Here is an 18,446-nt window from a genome sequence, read left to right on the forward strand (position 1 = left end):
GTTTCTGACTAAGCGAACAAAAACTCTTAAAGACAGAGACACCATGATCCCAAAAGCTGCCAACTGTAGGGTAAAAAAGAATTTTCAGTGCTGACTGGTCTAAACTTATATATTGCTTTCATTAGCTGAAAGTAAAATTAATTTCCATATAAACATCTCTGGAATTTTTTTCCTAAACAAGCCCTATCTTTTTTTAAACCATCAAACACCCGAATGTTTGAATAATAAAGTAAGGACAGAAAGTGCTCATTAAGTTACAGAAGAGCTGTGAGTGTCAGAGGAGAGCAAAAGGATCTCATTTCTGTGAAGAAGTAGGAGACAGGGAGCATGCACATAATCAGGACAGGGGAACAGAAGAGCGCTGCAACCATACCACTATGGGAAATATAGTGGTATACCACTTGGGTCTAGCTGATATTCATCCCAATGCAATAGTCTTGAGATTTTCCAGCTAGAAGGAATTTTATAGGGGCAGTGACAATCGACAACACGGAAATCAACCTAAGCTGAGCTGAAATCAATGGACCTGTGCTGTTTTACACCACCTGAAAATCGGCTTACTGTTTCACAGAAACGCGAGATTGGTCAGGAAAGGAACCTACTGGAGTTACTCCAAATTTACATAGCGTGAAATAAGAAGCTATAGCCCCAAAACATTTATGGCCATGGTAGGGCTTTCCAAATACTTCTAGCTGTAGCATGATAGTTATCTAAAAACATAAAAAAATTTCTAAACTTCAAAACAACTCAGGAAATTAAATGCTCTTCAAAAACTGTATTTTACATTTCCGCCTACTTTTCAAAGCTAACAAAAATGAAATGTTAATACATTTTTGGTTTGATCACCAAGATATCCAGAAAATAATAAATTTATTCTTTTGGGTTGCTTTCTCCGAGTAAGAATCTAAAATTTCACAAGCATCCTAAAATACTCTTTCTATCAGTAGGGAAAAATATTCACCTGAAAGACCTTTGTGCAGGAATATTTGGAAGACCGTTTCAAAATCAAGAATAAAGTTTTATCTTTCAAGGGTATTTCAACATATGTTTTTGATTTTGAGGAAACTTCTTTTTGGTTAACAGAGTTCTTGGTTAATGTTAACTCTAAACCATTAAATCATCATATAAATCACTCTGTTATTCTAAGACACAGTGAAAAAGTACTAACTGAAGAGTGCACAAGCCCTGTACTTCAAGCAGAACACAACAGGAAACATAAGAGAAATGTGTAATTTGCCACCTAAATACAGGAAAATTTTGTCTGTATAACTGAAAATTGGCACATATTCCAGCTGGCTTAAGCGGGCACTCATGTCCAGTTTGAAAGCTGTGATTCTTGGCATTTAATGAAAAAACAATAAATCTAGTAATTGTCCGTGTAGTATCCATCAGTGGGAAGAACTATGCTCCAACATGACAATCCTTTCCAATAATGAAATCCATTCTGTAACGTTCCTTTCTCACGACTTTCATTTCTGGATTGTGTAATGTGCTACAAAGAACACCTTGACTGCCTCACGTACATGTACAGTTATGTTAGCACATCGGAGAATTGCCTGATTACTCTCCTCACAGTAGACAAAAGTCTCTATTGGGGTTTATCCATTTTTTGTTCTTTTTTTTGCAAGCTCTGGACAGCTGGGAATTGTTCAGTTGATACTGCATTAGCATTTTTCATCTACTTCTTTTGGCACATTTTATAACTTACAGCATGTTAAACATTCCAGGAACATGCTGCCTTCTTTAGCCTATAAATGTGTTGTACGAAGATCTATAGAAAGATCAAACTTCTGCTTACCTTTTAATGAACTTTTACTCATGATCTAATCTAAGCCTAAAAAGCAACTTTTGAATGTTCAGAACCTAATGGGAGCAAAAGCAGAAATATAGGATGCTAAACTGAAACAGTCATCCACCTACAGGTACTCTCATGTCTTTATATCTAAAGCTGCAATCCTAAAAATACTGACGTAATACGTGCATTCTAGTAAGATGATTTAAATATTCTCTCCTAGAGAAAGGCACAACGTTCTCCCTAGTTTTTGAACACTCTTCCTTAGATTAGCTCACAGACGATGGCTGATATATGTTTCAGAGAGATTATCTTGATAATAGCGAGCACGGGCCCACACAACTGAAATGCACATGGAAAAAATGATACATTGAATTTATGGGAAAGGTGGTATTTCAGAACTGTATTTTCATCCATTCATATGGAAAACTTAAGAATTATATTCATATAGCAACTCTTGGAACAGCAAGAAATAAATGAACTTGACTTTTGCCCCACAATTCAAGTTACATGGGAAGAGCTACACATACAAACGATGCTTCAATTCCTGAAGAAAGCAGTAACCAATAATATCCAGTGTGGGGAAATCAGCCCACAAAGTGCAAAATGAGCCAGACGGGCATTTTGCTCATCATCATATTACTACTGCAGACCCATAGTTTTCTGCATACTTATCACCAACCTATTGCCTCACTTTCATGTTTCATCCAAGGTTCCTCATCACAGAAATCTGACTGACCAATACGCCAGCCAGCTCATCTCGCCTCACTTGCTGTTGCAGGGACAAATTCAGAGACTAATAGTCATTCTAGTCCCTCCAAGGTTCAACTAAAGATGAAACATTTTACAAGGAAAATCCTTTGAATACATTCACTTAATCTGTGACATCCAGATACCAACCTACTCTAAGAAACCCGCTTTGCATAAATATCCAAATGGCAAAGGCTTCCCAAAGGAGCTAATGGCTCTTTTAGGAGCTAATGTGACTTTTAGAGTCACATAATTTGCAAGAATCACTGCTTTGAGAGACTTCAAAATCCAGACAATTTACATCCTCGATGCAATAATTTAATATTTCCCATCCTAAACTCTGCATGGGGAAATCCTGGCTTAGATATATTGCCAGCCCTGATCTTCAACTCAGATACTACTAAAGGCTTTTCTTGTCAGATCACTTCCTCTTTTGGGCGTAAAAAAGTGTTTTCCCCTCACAACACAAAAAGAAAGAGCCTCTGAACACTGCACACACAAAATTCACCTTAGGTCAAGGTATCAATTAGTGGAACAACACTCGGCATTTTTAATCACTAACCACCGTGAAAAATGTTCCACCAAGAAGTATTCTTCATTTAGAAAGATTCTTTATTGATATCCTCCTCGAACATACTCACATAGTCTTGGGACAATAAAACAGTAAGAAGACTAGCAAAAAGGGAGGTAATACAGTTTAGATCAGAATTCTCTTCAAATCTTTGCTACTGATACAAAACAAGTCCCCCCCCCCCCCCAAAAAAAAAAGAAAAAAAAAACTATTTCTCCTCCACCTAAGAGGGAGCACAAGCGTGCCATTGTGAATCTGACTGTAGACTACAATAGCCAAACAGTCCCTTACTGCTGTGCTTATCTTACTGAAACTATTTAGATTCTGAAAGCTTGTATTTACTTAAAGAATCGTTACAAGCTGCCATCAACCAAATGAAATTCTAGGGTACAAACATGCCATTCTATTCTAAATGAATAGAAGCTCTATCAAATCAGACCAGAATTAACTTTGAATCTTTCATGTCCAACATGGCAATTACTACCTCTCCCACCAGACCTTTATACTGAAAAGCTATCCTCCCAAAAGTGTGAGCTAAATTAATGACTATTGATAGAAAAACTCTATGCAGCTAGCACTCACTTAATAGCAGCTGCCAGAAGAGTCTTGCACAATAGTTCACATCCTGTACATTTCTGTAAAGTTACACACTTAATAAAAACCGTATTACTCCGTTGTATTACATTATAGTCTTATGAAAGCTTTCTAAAAATCATAGGCATATTCTGACCAAAGATAAATCCCCTGCACGCTAAATACATAATGAACATCCTCATTTGGATTGCCATCCTTGTTTAGTATTAAGAATATTAAAACAATTCAGTATTAAAATATCAACAAGATTAAAAAGAATAAAGCTTTAAAGGGTTTGTTAAAAGAATGAGATAGAAATAAATTCACTTATATATGCTAATTTGTGAGCAATGTATGCAAATATAACAAAGTAGTATTGGATTTTAGACATCTTTTGCATTTTAGCTAGGTTAAAACTATCCATCACAGATGCCGTTGCATTCTTTTCGCCTCACATATCTATAAGTCATTTTATGAAGCTGTCTATATAAACAGTCTCTTACATATATTTACTTACCAACAGTATCACATGGTTCGTCTTTATGTACACAGAAATCCTTCCTAGAATTGGGAGGGGGAAAAAGAAAAATGTTAAGCAAGCCAAATGATCATACTGGTAGTGACTCTGTGACCTATTTCCAAATATTTTGTATGGCTCAATGAATAACTACAGAACTCCATTATCTCAGCAAAGATCATGGGGAAGCAAAGGCCAGGATTACCCAGAACACTTTAACATTAGTTTAACCTCAGAAGAGATCTAGGAGCAGTCAGGTGACAAAAAATGTACCATATATTTAAGTTGCATTGTACTTAAGTCCTGCTTTTTCCCCATTCCAATCTCTTGAAATGTAACAAGTCTAAAGTTAGTCTTTCTTTCACTTGAAACAAAAGCATCTGCAACATCAAATTCAAAAGCAGCACTGACTTTATCTTTGCTCTAGAAGCTTACAGACAGCTTTTGTGCTCAGAAGAAAGCAGTAAAAATGACTAGAAAGAAACATAGAATAACTACATGCATTTCTGCTAGGGCATCCACCCTATTGTAGTAGAAAATTCACCATCAACTCACTTGGCAAAGGCCCAGTGTTTATTCCAGGCATAGCTCTATAAAATAAGACGATTTAACTGCATCAGGTGGAACAAACATTTTATCCATATGTTAAACAACATCTGCTTATGATTCATTTCAGTTTCACATGTATTTTACCTGTTCTCAGAGACTAATGACAAAGTCATCAAAAGAATACAGGAAAAGCTTCCTTTTAATGGAATGTTGATTTCGAAAATCATGTTAATATTTTATTTTAAAACAAGACAAGGCTGCTGAGATATGCATAAAATGAAAAAAACATGCATTGCATCTACAGAATACACTATTCACCTGAAGTTTATTCGGAAAAATATTCAAACAAAGCTTTTGCCATTTTGTTGTACCAGGGAGTAACTCTCCCTATTTTGAAGTTGGCATATGGGCCAGAGATATCTCATTTTTTTATTCCATCTACGAAGCTAAGGGGGTGGGGGAGCGGGTGTTACTATGTTACTAATATCTGAGACATCCTGCAAAGAATTACTATATATATGGATTTCCTGGTTCCAATATTGATTTAAGTTATTGGATATTATTCCATGCGTAAAAGTTGTTGCTTTTTATAATTAGAAAGCTTTAAAGTGTGCATTTGATGTGTGCCTGTAATCTGAGGCCACTACAGTCAGTTAACCCTTTATTAAGTTTTTTAACCTCTTAAGGCAGGGCTAATATTCTATCCGATAATTACACCTCCTAATGGCTCCACAAGGAAAACTAAAGTTAGAAATCAGTTAAGCAATCCTCTTAATATGGATTAGGCCGCACCTCACTTTTCCTTCCCAAATTTTGCCTTTTTATGGAACAGCACCAAATAATGAAAGCCAGTTTTCTTTCAAAAATGTCTTATACGGGTGTTATTGTCCCATAACTAGACGTTTGTTAGCATCTGCAAGAATTGCTTGGCGCTTGAGATGAGAGAGCAGGCTGGCGATAGTTGCCGTTTTTACAAATGCAACTACTCCAAGCGCCTTTTGTCTGTTGCGTGTTTCCCACAGACTATTCCCACATAGTGACTTAGGCCCAAAAGCAATCTTGAGAGGCTGGCAAATTTTTGACGCTTCTTTAAAGGCCACACAGCCAGAGACATGGGGTTACAGCTTTTGATTCTGCAGTCACCACTGCCAGACAATCACTGAGCAGAAAAACAGAGCAACAGCACGAGAAACTAAGCCCCAGAATAAAGTGATAAAGAAACTCTGGGAATCGGTTAAGATGAGCCTTACAGATGGAGCCGCAAGGGGTGAACAAGAAACTATAATCGGATACAGAAGGAAGTTCTTTTTTCTGCACGGGGTTGTAATACGATTCCTTGCTTTGTGCTATGTCACACAAGGGACTTATTGTATTGTTAAGCAACACGGCAGAACAATTAGAAATATGGTACTTGCGGTGAAGCAAGGGAATGCGCGTAGAGACAATCTAAGGACATAGATTGGTCTCCCATGTACAACTACCATAAATACTAATTGGTGTTACAAGTAAAAAAGAGAGAACATGCCTGCAAATTTAAAAGGCGGCCATCCGACATTTTAAAGGTACCAAGGCCCAAGAAGTTTCTGCTTATGTAATAGCTTTGTTCTCATATACCAAGTTGTTTTTGTTTTGTTTTCCCTTCTTGGCTGACTCCAGCTATGGTTAAACCACGCATCCCACAGTTGGGGAAAACGGCACTGCTGTGTTTCAGCAAGAGGGAAGTGCTATAAGCCAGTCTTAGTTCCTTATTTACATTGAAAACAATGTTAAACCTTCATTAATTTCCAAATATGAGGATGCATTACACACATTTGAGACCAGGCTCCTTAGCAGAGATTTACAGCTCTAGCTAGACCTACCAATGACTCGCACAGAAATTGTTCTCTAATTCCTACAAGATAGCTTAAATATATCATATTATGCTTACATTCCAGTATGTACGCACATGTGTGTATATATACACACACACAAACATATGTATACACACATACATACACCTATATACTCATATATATCTCCACACCTGTTGTCACTATTAAATGAAATTTATCAGTACAAACTACTTTATGGTCTACTATTTGTTAAATTCAATTCACATGCTGAAACTATGCAAAAGAGATATGAGCACTTCCAAAGCATCAGATTGCATAAGCAGAGCAATAAAGCACACTACAAAGCCCTAAAGAAAGTCCAGCACTGAGATTACTTGCCTCTTCCTCCCTTTTCTTAGCAAAAATAAGGCCTTAGCCCTATTATTTTGCGTTATATTAGCATTACCATCAATGCGTATAGAAGATTTTGTGGCACAAATAAATAACTCTGATGCTAACATCTAAAGCTGGAAGCTGTGGTTAAAACACACGGAAATCCCTTTCCAATCAGTATCCAGCACGCAACTTCCATTACTCTTAACGGTTAGTTAGCATGCACACAGAAGGGAAAACAAGCCCTTATTCAAGTGAGAGAAAAGAGGAGCTTTCATTAGATTTATGACAGATTTCCAGGCTTGAATGAACTGGCTAACAGCAGAAAAGAATTCTAAGCAAGAATGGGTAACTACTATTCCATTGTTATAAGAAATTACATCAAGCTCGTGAATTTTTTAAACGATCACATATAGCGTTATAGAGTGCCTTCAAGCTGAAACAAAGACTAACTACCCAGTTTCCAAACATGAAGTATCTCATTATATTTTTTCAGATGGCTCTTGGTTAAAATAATTCCTGATGTGTAGATGGGATATACAACAGAAGACATGAAGCACAGCAGAGGAAGAGTAAAGAAGAAATCAGATTTACTCGCTATGAATAGTTTGCATCAATCTGTCCTTTTAGATAAATTTAACTCTTATTTTAAGCATACCAATCAAAAGATCTATTTCTTGTCCCAACTAATTTACCATTTCTTCCCATACAAAAACATGGAGGACAGATACGGATTTTACCTGCCTACCATATCTTCATTTCAGTTTTCACCCTACTTTCAATTTCCTAACTTCTCTAAAGTTGATTATTTCAAAAAGTGTAATCTTGGTAGTCCTGGAACTGGGATCTACAGCCAACAAAATTCCTCCTGCTGTCATTGATGTAGAGTCTAGAACACGATTTTTTTTTTTTTTTTAAGATGCAAGAGATTTGAAGTTTAAAGTCCAAGCAAATTTTCACAAATCACAAGGGTTTTATTTAGCATAGTTGCAATCAGGGGCCCCCGTTGGCAAATAACATTCTTACTACGTTAAAGATGCCTTCATTTGAATTGTACTAAGTGGAAAATGACAACACTGTAAACCTTCCTGTCTTTTCACATTACGGAGTGTCCTGAAAAGAGTTCAACATGTAAACTAAGTCCATGAAACATACTAGCCAACTAATGCACTTTTTAAAATCTATATTAAATCAGAATCACTTTTGGAAGGTGACAACCATGAGATAAATTACACCCTATTAGGCTGGCAATTTAAACAAACAACCTTTTTCTCACAGGTGCTATTTCGGAAACTGCTTAGTAATTTCAGAGTAAGCCTTGAACGCACTGTGTATTTTAGAAAAATCAGGAAATACTATAATTAAATATTTAAAGTAGTTGACAGATAGACACTTTTGGCTCCTTAAACTTGAACCAAGATTAAAAATGATGATACGAAAAGGTCTTCTTCTAACGGTCATATAATGTATGTCTTGTAACGGCTGCCCAATTAAAAAGCAGCAGCTCAAAAGCGTGGCAGGTGAATCGAGTATGGAACTAACAGAGCTCAAAACCAAAAAAGAGATGTAAGTGAGAAAGCCAAGGAAGGTGTTTTTGAATGGAGTCCTATAGAATCTAGACTTGGTATTAGGCTTGAACAATGATCTGGAAGGAAACAGAGAAGCACTACTGGTAAAGTTTGCAACCAAAATTAAATCTGGTAGAACACATTTGTGGCAATAAAGACAAATCCGATTTTTTCAGACGGCCCATCTGAAAAACTTGTATTTTAACAGAGCCAAAACTAGACCCCAAAACCAGATCAGATATTGTAACAGTGTGGCACTAGAAAAGGTCAGAAAAAAAACGGAAGATGAGCATTTAAAATCAGGCATTAGTTTTATACAAGAAAGTGAACATTCTCCTTGGATACAGATGCAGGAAAATATCAGAGATGGCAGTAGCACGAGTACAACCACTCACATTCTGCTGCACCCAATTCTGGTGCTTACTGCTGCACCCAATTTTGGTGCTTAAGCTTCAAAAAAAAAATTTGAAAAACAGAAAAAGGTTTGCAAAGAGCTATGCGAATGATTACATGCCTGGGAAACAGGCTTAAAAAGCTCTCTTACTTAATCTAATGAGTTGCCACTTGATCGCAGCCTACAAGTATTTACATAGGGAGGAGCTTTCTAACAGCTCTTTAGCTGCAAAGGGTATAAAGGCATTCACGGCTGAAAGCTGAAACGACACAAATTAAATTACTTTCAGAATTAACAGTTGTGTCACATTTCTAAATACCCATAGCAGCAATTTACTTCAAAACATGATTCATCTTCCTTTATTTTAAAATCTTTATATTAAGACCAGCCACATTTCTTATCCATAATGCAAATCAAATGTAAAAATAACTGACTGAATTTAATGTTAGGAGGTCAAACTAGGCAATCAGAAAGAGTTTTAAAATCAAGTTGAGGTGCATGTAACGGAATATAACAGCTCAGTAACAGTGAAAGACATTACTGAAGGGGACATGTGTAGCCTGAACTCTACAGCTCTAAAGAACAAGCTGACAGGGACAGGTAAAGTTATGCAGAGTTTTCTCATATAGAGTATTACCAGTATTGTCAAGTTCTTGGACACCTTGAAAGACAGAAGAGAAAAATAAATAGCCTATGAATGACTTAATTAGCGATATTTTTAAAATAGACAAGATTAAAAAAAATAGAATTCTTAAAATTGCGATAAATGCACTTTTTTTTTTTTAAACTCAGAAGGTTGGTTTTTTGTTTAAGATCTGCGTGGTTTCCAGGCTTCCTTCTGTACCTGCAATCCTATTAAGAAATAAACAGAAGTAAGGAAGAGTTGAGGTTCTCATGAACGCCCTTGGTATCTGCTGCTCATGTCATAAAAAAAGGAGTAAATACTGCAAAACTTTGCAAAAATCTTGGGAGAGTTGACAGTACTGATATTATGATGACGGAAAAAACTACAAAGATGAAATTAAGAATCTTTTCCTCCCTCTCTGTGCTAACATGCAAGAATTCCTTTTTACAGAGTTTTGCATTTCCGTGGAAGTTCAAAGTTAGCAGCAGTAGTTTAATAACCAAATCTCCATCCTTTTATGTTTTAACAAATCTGGATAGCCAGACTCAGCAACCTTTTCTGGGAGACCCCACCACGGTAGCTTCTGTGCAGGGGCAATTCACAGCTTTCCACTTCCCATTTTATTGAATATGAAGGACTTTTGGTGCAAATCATTTTCAGAAAAGTAGTAGAAAGCAAAGTCAGAAGAGTCTGAACTCAGTGTTATACAACTGTAAGGAACGGTAATCCTCTTGTGTGTTAGAAGATAACAGCAATGCTTAATAAATTCTTGTTCTAGCTTTGGGGAGAATTTTCTGGAAACGTCTGAAAAATGAAATAACATTTAGACAATCTAAGTACTGTTTAGGTCATTTTCTACTGTTATAGAATCAATCATTTCTAAGAGTGAAAACGTCTCATAATATTGTTTCACTAGCATACAATCTGGAGTAAAGAAACTACGGATACCGCAGATAAACATGAATAATCTACTGATTTATACTGCAATACTGCATCTTCACAGTGTATCAGCCGAATATTAAGACAGAGACCTTTTCGTGACAAACACACGTTAAAAGGGCAGCTCAGAGAAGGTAAGTACAAGTGAATTTTTTTGATCTGCATGTTTATATGTTTTTCTGAAAATCACTATGACACAGACCTACGGACTAGAGAAGCAGCTAGACACGATTAATCATTTTTAAGTGAAGTTAGGTCCTGCGTCATTCCTGTACCCTCTTTTTCTATACTTAGGTTTGATTATCTTGACTGCAACAGGGGTCATGTAAGAACTCAAATATATGAACAGAGAGCAACTGAGGATGCCACGGGCCTTTTTCTGCCTCACTTTCAGTTACACTACTCAGACCAGACAATCTGCAGACACATATACATAGCAACTAATCATATCCTCTCAGCAGTCACAAAAAACGGGGCTTCTCTCTGTGCAGCTGCACTTTATAACTTAAAAGGCAAGGAGGCACTGCTGATGTACCAAAGTAGATTTCTCCACAGAGGAAAATACTTCCTGATGCATTTGGTCCATATTTGGACCATTTGATCTCCAGAGGTCCCCTCCAAACCCAACTATTCTGTGATATGTATACATCTAAAGTAATAGTGCTAATTTATAACTGTGAATCAGATCGTTTTATCGAGACAGTCCTTAAAACAATTTCTGCCTTAATTCACACGTTCTCCTTAAAACAAACCTCCCTGGCGATTCTTTCTAAACACGCTACTCAATCTTTTTCTTTTCCTCTTCCTTTTACTTTATGGCACCACATTCAAAACGCGCCATTATTTCATCGCAATAAGTCAACATAAAGGAAAACTAAACAAAAAACTCATAGGCTGAGATAGGACTACAGTAAAGTGAAATGATCAAACTGATAACATATTCATAGGTAACATTACAGCCCATTTTGGCATCACAGAAGGTAAAAATCGGGGGGGAGGGGTTGCTTTCAGCTCTATACAACAAATACAAAAATAAGTCTTGAGAAGTACCTTTTTTCATGAAAAAGCTATGACAGCTCTTTGACTGCTGAATAACAGTCTCTACTGCATGCACATCTTGCTCTTCATAGTTAACCATTAAAAAATAGCTAAGCAGAAGACTAATACTCAATACCTTATTCCCAGCTCCTTTGGTTACTGGAAACAACTGGCATGAGAAAGCACAGGACAGCACTTTTCAAAGCACTCGTGCTGCTCTATTATCACGCTACACAAAAAGGAGCGCTAGGTAAGTTTTAGGAGGCCTGCCACGGAACGCGTTAGATAATCAAAACTTTCCATTTTTGCTTTAAAAATATCAAGCAGTTGGTGTTCATCTGTCTAAACAAAATTATTTCTCTCAATAAAGCAGGTCTGCTGTCCAAAGCTGTTTGTAAGTTATGACAAGGGAGCCTGTTCTGTGTTTGTAAAACGGAATGAGACTCTCTGAATTAACAAAACACACAAGTGTAGCCACACATGGGGTTAGCTATACCATAAACCTGATGATGTGCAGAGGGAGCCTGGATTAGCAAAACATTCCCACAGTCAGCAAACCACCCTGGTATGATTTATTGGTAGCTAAAGCAGCTCTGAGATGGGAGGCAGTAGAGTGCAGAGAATAATATCACTGGGGGGGAAAAAAAAAAAAAAAAAAAAAGAGTCAGAAGAACAGATCTTTAATTTCTGGCTCCAGCACTGACTTACTATCTGACCTCTGGCCAGTCACTTCCCTGCTCTGTACCTCTAGGTCCTTGAAACTGAGTAGTACATTTACTCTTGAAAAACAAAACAAAACAAAAATCATTAAAACTGACAAGAAATTATAAAAGAAAAAGAAATAATAACGTATAATTATAAATTATATAGTTTTCTTTATAATTATAAAAGTAAAAGAAATTATAAGCAATACGAATCAGCCTATCATTGCTACTAGAAAGCACATCAGAAAAGCATGTCGTAAAGCACGATTAGGCTTTCCAAAGTTTGGAAGCCCTTTCGCCACGTAGAAATGTTACCTGAAATTCAGAAAGCTCCGTGGCCAAACACAGAGGCTGCTGAAGACATCTCCAGACCACTGTCTCTCAGTTTTTTAACTACCACCTCACTTGCATCAGTTCAGAACTCTTCTGAACCTTCCACAGAGGCCGATTCAGGCAGAAGAGGGAAAACCAGAGGACAGGGGTGCTGCACGCTTTTTCAGTTTCTCATTGCTGAGATGAGCCTCACAAGCTAAAGGAGTATGGCCCGCAACAACAGACTGAAACTGAGACACAGATTTGAAGCTTACACGTGGAAGAAAGGCTAATGTCACGAAAATATGGCATGTTAAATCCCACTCTCCTGGCAGAGCCCGAGATGCAAGTCTGAAGGATTCGGGGCTCCTGTTGAAGATGCAGATATTTTTGACTGTCTCCACTGATTTAGGAAGCAGGGGATAGGCAAAGAGGGTCACTCAACATCCCATATTTAAAATTCAACACACCACGGTCACTCATTTATTCTTGGATATTCACAAACAAACTAGATACAATAAGTTCCACTTCTCTTCTGCCCATCAGTCTAATACCATGATCCTCAGTGCTTCTTCATGCCTTTGGCCCCAGCTCACTCTTTCCTACTGCTCGCACCTTTTCTTCTCCATCTACAGTCTTTCCTTACTAATACACTAACTGCTGTTAAAATCACATCCAATCATTAATCTGATAATCTGATAAACTCCTTCCAGTCTGCCATCCCAAGGATATTTTCTGATGAGCTAACAAATATTTGCTACAGGGAGCATTATTTTTTATTATACTTTATTACGTCTTCCACAGTAGTTCAGAGTAAGTTCACAGAGTGAAGGATTACCGGTCAGCTAGTACACAAACGTGTAACAAAGAACGACCTGCCCCATCAAAGAACCAACAACCCATATAACAGACAGAACGCAGTAAATAAAGCGGGATGGGATAGGTTAAGAGGAGAAAAGGTATGGGCCTTTTTAAGGAAAGGAAAGGGATTAAACAGCAGAAGCAGCATAAAGGCTGTAACCACAGAGTTTGTACTTCAGTATCTCCCACTTCCAATATTCTTTCCTCATAATTACCATAATACGGCAAAGATCGGGGAACCAGGGAACAGGGCCAACTTTTCAGGGTTTGTTATCTTATTACCTCCCCAAAGAAGCAGAGAAGTTTAGGAAAGCATTTTTTTCTGCTTCAGGAAACTGAAGCACTCTATAAATATTGCAGTAGTTAAGACATCAGCTAATTTTAACTACAAAATGTATACAACTCCAAGTGAGGTTGTCCTGAATAAGTGTTATAAAGTTGTATGTAATTTTGAATGCTACACATGGTTTTAGGATTCCACATGACCAACTAACATGGCAGAGTACAATCGTATTGTAATACATAGAATCACAGAAATTTTGGTTGGAAGGGTCCTCTGAAGGTCCTTGTTCAAAATCCCCTACAAAATGGGACTAAGCCCCACCCTAGACCACAGTTCTGTCCTTCCCTTTACAATATATGGGTAACGGGCTGTGTGTTGACTGAACATCAAGATGCTTCCCTCTGTGCCATCACTTCAAGCCCAAACCATGACAGCATCCGCTTGGAAGGAAAGAGGTGAACTGGAGGCATATTTCCTTCCAAACGTGTGCATAGCTTCATATTTAGTGCTACAAAGGACTACAGACCCAGTATCATACCCCTGGGGCTGCAGAGTATGTACCACGTACCATTACGTACGGAGGCATATTTCCTTCCAAACGTGTGCATAGCTTCATATTTAGTGCTACAAAGGACTACAGACCTAGTATCAAACCCCTGGGGCTGCAGAGTATGTACCACGTACCATTACGTACCTCGAGCACACAATGGAACATACTAGTCCCTGATCCCTTAGTTTCAAGGCAGGTAGCTAGCGTTTGCTAGCTGGCATCTCAAAGACCAACTTCCTTCCAGAGAAATCAAAGTGTTATCGTTCACTTTACAGATGAGGGAACTATAATACAGTGATGTGCCTCATGTCCAGTTTTGAATGGTCTAAATATGCTTTTGTCTTTTAAATGAAAAATATCTATGGGTTGTGTGTGCTGTCTTTTTTTAAATGAAGGCACATGCAGAGAGCTATCTAAACTGTGGCCACATAGCTGAAGAAGAAACAAGAGGTGACCATTTCACGCTTTTACCATCTGGAACGTATGCTTTCTGAATGATTGATTCTCTTTACCACCTTTTTGTTAACACTTCAATCTCTAAAAAGATCTCAAATTAACTTCCTTCTTAAAACTCTGGAAAGAAGCGTCTAGCTACACTCTTCCCCATTGCAAAACTAAACACAAACTATATTAGTCACCCACCACCTCATAATGCATTTGAGGTATTCTTGCTCCGTAATGTTCTTATTATGCCACTGCCTATTTTTTAATGCCCATCTTTCAGTATTGTACCTTGTGATAAGTATAGCTGCATCAACTGAAGACATGTCTTCTCCCCAGCTTGTTGACATTTCTAAGTGTATATCGTTCTTCTTTCCAAACTCTTCATGTTGCCATTTACAAAAGCTTTCCAGCATTTTTTCCCCATGATGTCCAATATACATATCCGCCTGGAAATAAAAAGCAATTGATTTTGTTAAAACTGTGATTCTATACATAAATTCACTTCAATTCACTTCAAAGAGGCTGGTGAAGACACTGCACTCAGATGCATACAGTGGATCTGTTCACCTAAATTCATCTCCTTATATGTGCTGGTTTTTCACTACCTTTAGGGAAGAAAAGCTTAATGATGTGAAGATCCAGCATTTGAATATGAAATGAGACTTCTCCACTTGTTGAGAGGACACTGAAAAAAGAAATACTTTCTTATTCATTAAAAGGTATATAGTCTTTTAAAAGGCACATATTAGAAACATGGATAACGGAATACCTTCTTCCCTGTTAACCAATTAAAATGTGGAAGGATTTCAACAATGCTTTGTAGAAACAAGAAAATAAGATTATATTTTCCTGAAATATTATATACAAGCCATACGTCACTACAAAGTGTCATTCAAGATATCTGCTGGACTCATCCTTTCTTAAAGTAAAAAGAACAGGATCTGAGATGAACTTGCCTGAAATATATGCAATGAAAGAACAGTGCTATATCACAGCACTGTTTGTCTAATGATTGGCTGACAAAGGAGTTCATAAAGCAGAATGCAGAATATAAGTGGGTTCTGGGCTTTTTTGGGTTTTGGATTTTTTTGTTTGTTTGTTTGTTTTAAGATCTAGCCAATTTCCATGGGGAAAACAGACCACTGCTTTTTATTTTTTTGAACTGATTTTCAGCTGGAGGCACAAAAAAAAAAATCTCAGCATGTATAGCACACAGTTCAGGAAAAGCTTAACCTTTACTGGGGCCAACCTTCACTGTAAATGAATAATTAATGTACAAAGAAGCTAACTAAGAAAATATGTCAGCCTTCAAAAGTGATTGAATATCGCACGCCTTCATGGGGCAGCAAGCAAAGTGGCATTGCCCTCTACAGGCTAAGACAAAGGTAGTATATTCTTACTGGTGTCTCATGAAGCAGGACAAGCTTAGTCACCCGAAGATTCACTTGCAGTCCAAGGCTCTTGTGCTGGAAAAGGTTAAAAACCTAAGATAAAAAACAATAAATAAAAAACAGGTGCTTGTATTGCACACAGTACACTGTGGACTAAAACCATCAAAACTCACAACTCAACGAACCTCACAACTTTATGATATTCTCTATTATTTGGACAGAACCTATAACCACCTGATGGCTATTATATTGCGCTGGATAGAGCTTAAGTGGTATTTGGTCTGGGAATACCAAAAGGACTCTAACGACCATGATCACTTTACAAACTGTAGCCTGTTTCTCTAAATACTTATACATGCAGGTAACACTATTCACATGAAAATTCATGCTCTGTTAAATGCAGGATCACGGCCCAAGCAGGCCAAAGCCAAGACATGGCAACAACTCTTCTTCCTCTCGTGCAGAATAGTTCAAGTTTTCACTTATTCTTCGTTGTATGCTGCTTCGCTGGTGATTTACCTTTCCTTGCATATCACAGTGCTAATTTTCATTGCCTTATGCACCAAACCAGTGTACTATAGCCTCATTTACAGCTGAGAGGGGATGTAATCTTCTGAGTGCATTACCCTTTTTCCCTTCAGCCACTATGAGGATCACATATCTTCTAACTGACACTGTCACCTCTTCATAACAAGCACAGATGATAAGAATTCATCCAATACCCCAGCTTTCCAAGTAACAGCAAAAATAATTTCTAAAAATCATCTTGGTCAGCTCCCACCTCCCTGCTTCATTGCTGAAGATACAAGACCAGACGATATAGACAGGTCTGCAGCATCATGTTTGATGCTGCAAAACATGCACGGTAAACCCTGACAGCCTGCTGATGTTCACTGACTTACCCCCTTAGAGGTGGTCAGTCAGAATAATTAAAAGGAGCAATGAAATCAGTCCATTGTGCATGCAGTTGCCAAAGTGAATTTTAAATTTCCTACCATGTTTAAGATGGTTAGAATAAATCTTCTGGCAGCATCTGTTCCATGATACGAAACCATAGCTGGATCTGCGACCACAACAGTTTCTATATTGTACTCTTGAGGTAATTTGTAAGAGTATCTTTTTCCTCTTCCACTCTCTGATATTTTTTGATTCTTGGATTTTCTGTTATCTGTAACACAAAAACATTGCTTGATGAACTCATCCTTCATGGTATTGGCTTAATATAAAGTCACTCTGATACTTTTAGGATTTGCTACCCATGAAAATAACACAACTGACTATGCAGAATGTAATAACTACGAACTCTGATACATACTTATTTCGCACTGCCAATGCAATCAGGCTCAGATGGAAGGCCTGGACTATGTGTAAATGTTAGTTCATACCAGTGAAGCAGGAATCTCATCTGGCGGCTTAAATAAAGCCAGTCAGATTCTTTGCATCCTTTCATCTAACATATTTATAAATGAGTATGTGCCTCATGAGTATGTTTGGCTTGCGGGAAAAAACTAAATTAATATTAGGTTTGATACAAAAGTAGTCTCACTGAGACGGCAGAAATACTATCGACCCATCTGCAAAACACACAGAAAAATATGTCAATGCAATCACTGCTTCTTAGCATTGACCAATTTGGATTCACCACGATTTCAGCATCAAGAAAAGACACGGAACAATTAACTGATTTGTAAAGATGAAAGATCAAACTATTTTAGATGAATGATGTAAAGAATTATATGTAGCATTTAAATTTACAGAAAAAAAACTCTTAAGTTTTGCCATCAGGACTTCCAACGTCAGTGCTGCTCGCATTATACGCAGCTAAAATAAGCCAATCAAAACCAAACCCTGGTTACAAGCTTCTAAACCTACAGAAAGCTCCAAATCAAAAGCTTGTTACATTTATGGCAAAACCAGAGGTTACTGCTCTCGTTAAATTCAAATTTCCTCTCCAAAAATGTGACAAAATCCCCCTTACTACTTCAGAAAATACAGAAAAAAAATATTAATTTATTACACAGAAGCAGTTTGAGTGAGAAGGTGGTCTGATGCTCTTGGTATGCAGGAGTTAGCAATGCTATTTAAAATAATTTAATTTAAAAACAAAACGTAAAACAAAAATCCCGGTTGTAACAGCCAAACTCTGTCAGATCCCCTCAAAGGACAAAATTTAGGGGACTGATCTTGTTGAAGTCACTGAAATCAATAGAAATTGTTTTCCAACTTCCACAGTGCAATACTGGACTCTCCCTTTACAACAAAAGTGATGCTCAAGATGACTATTATAAACACATGTTCTGGAAATAGCCAAACATTCAGAATTTTGAAGGACATGTTTTCCAATTATTCAGTCCCATCTCTAATAGGAAAGTTCCTGCAGT

General features: G+C 37.4%; 1 protein-coding gene across 2 annotated transcripts in view; it reads right to left on the reverse strand.

Moving 5' to 3' along the window:
* Window positions 1–18,446, reverse strand: part of LOC138064239 (A disintegrin and metalloproteinase with thrombospondin motifs 19) — a 153,901-nt gene that overhangs the window by 94,134 nt on the left and 41,321 nt on the right. For both annotated transcript variants that reach the window (XM_068925928.1, XM_068925929.1), the window contains exons 4-7: window positions 17,061–17,233; window positions 16,075–16,158; window positions 14,963–15,120; window positions 4,204–4,247 (exon numbers count right to left, since the gene is read on the reverse strand). In XM_068925928.1, coding sequence (XP_068782029.1) covers window positions 4,204–4,247; window positions 14,963–15,120; window positions 16,075–16,158; window positions 17,061–17,233 — 459 coding nt within the window. The remainder of the gene's footprint in view (window positions 1–4,203; window positions 4,248–14,962; window positions 15,121–16,074; window positions 16,159–17,060; window positions 17,234–18,446) is intronic.

The sequence above is a fragment of the Struthio camelus genome, chromosome W, assembly GCF_040807025.1.
Source record: "Struthio camelus isolate bStrCam1 chromosome W, bStrCam1.hap1, whole genome shotgun sequence".
Lineage (NCBI taxonomy): Eukaryota > Metazoa > Chordata > Aves > Struthioniformes > Struthionidae > Struthio > Struthio camelus.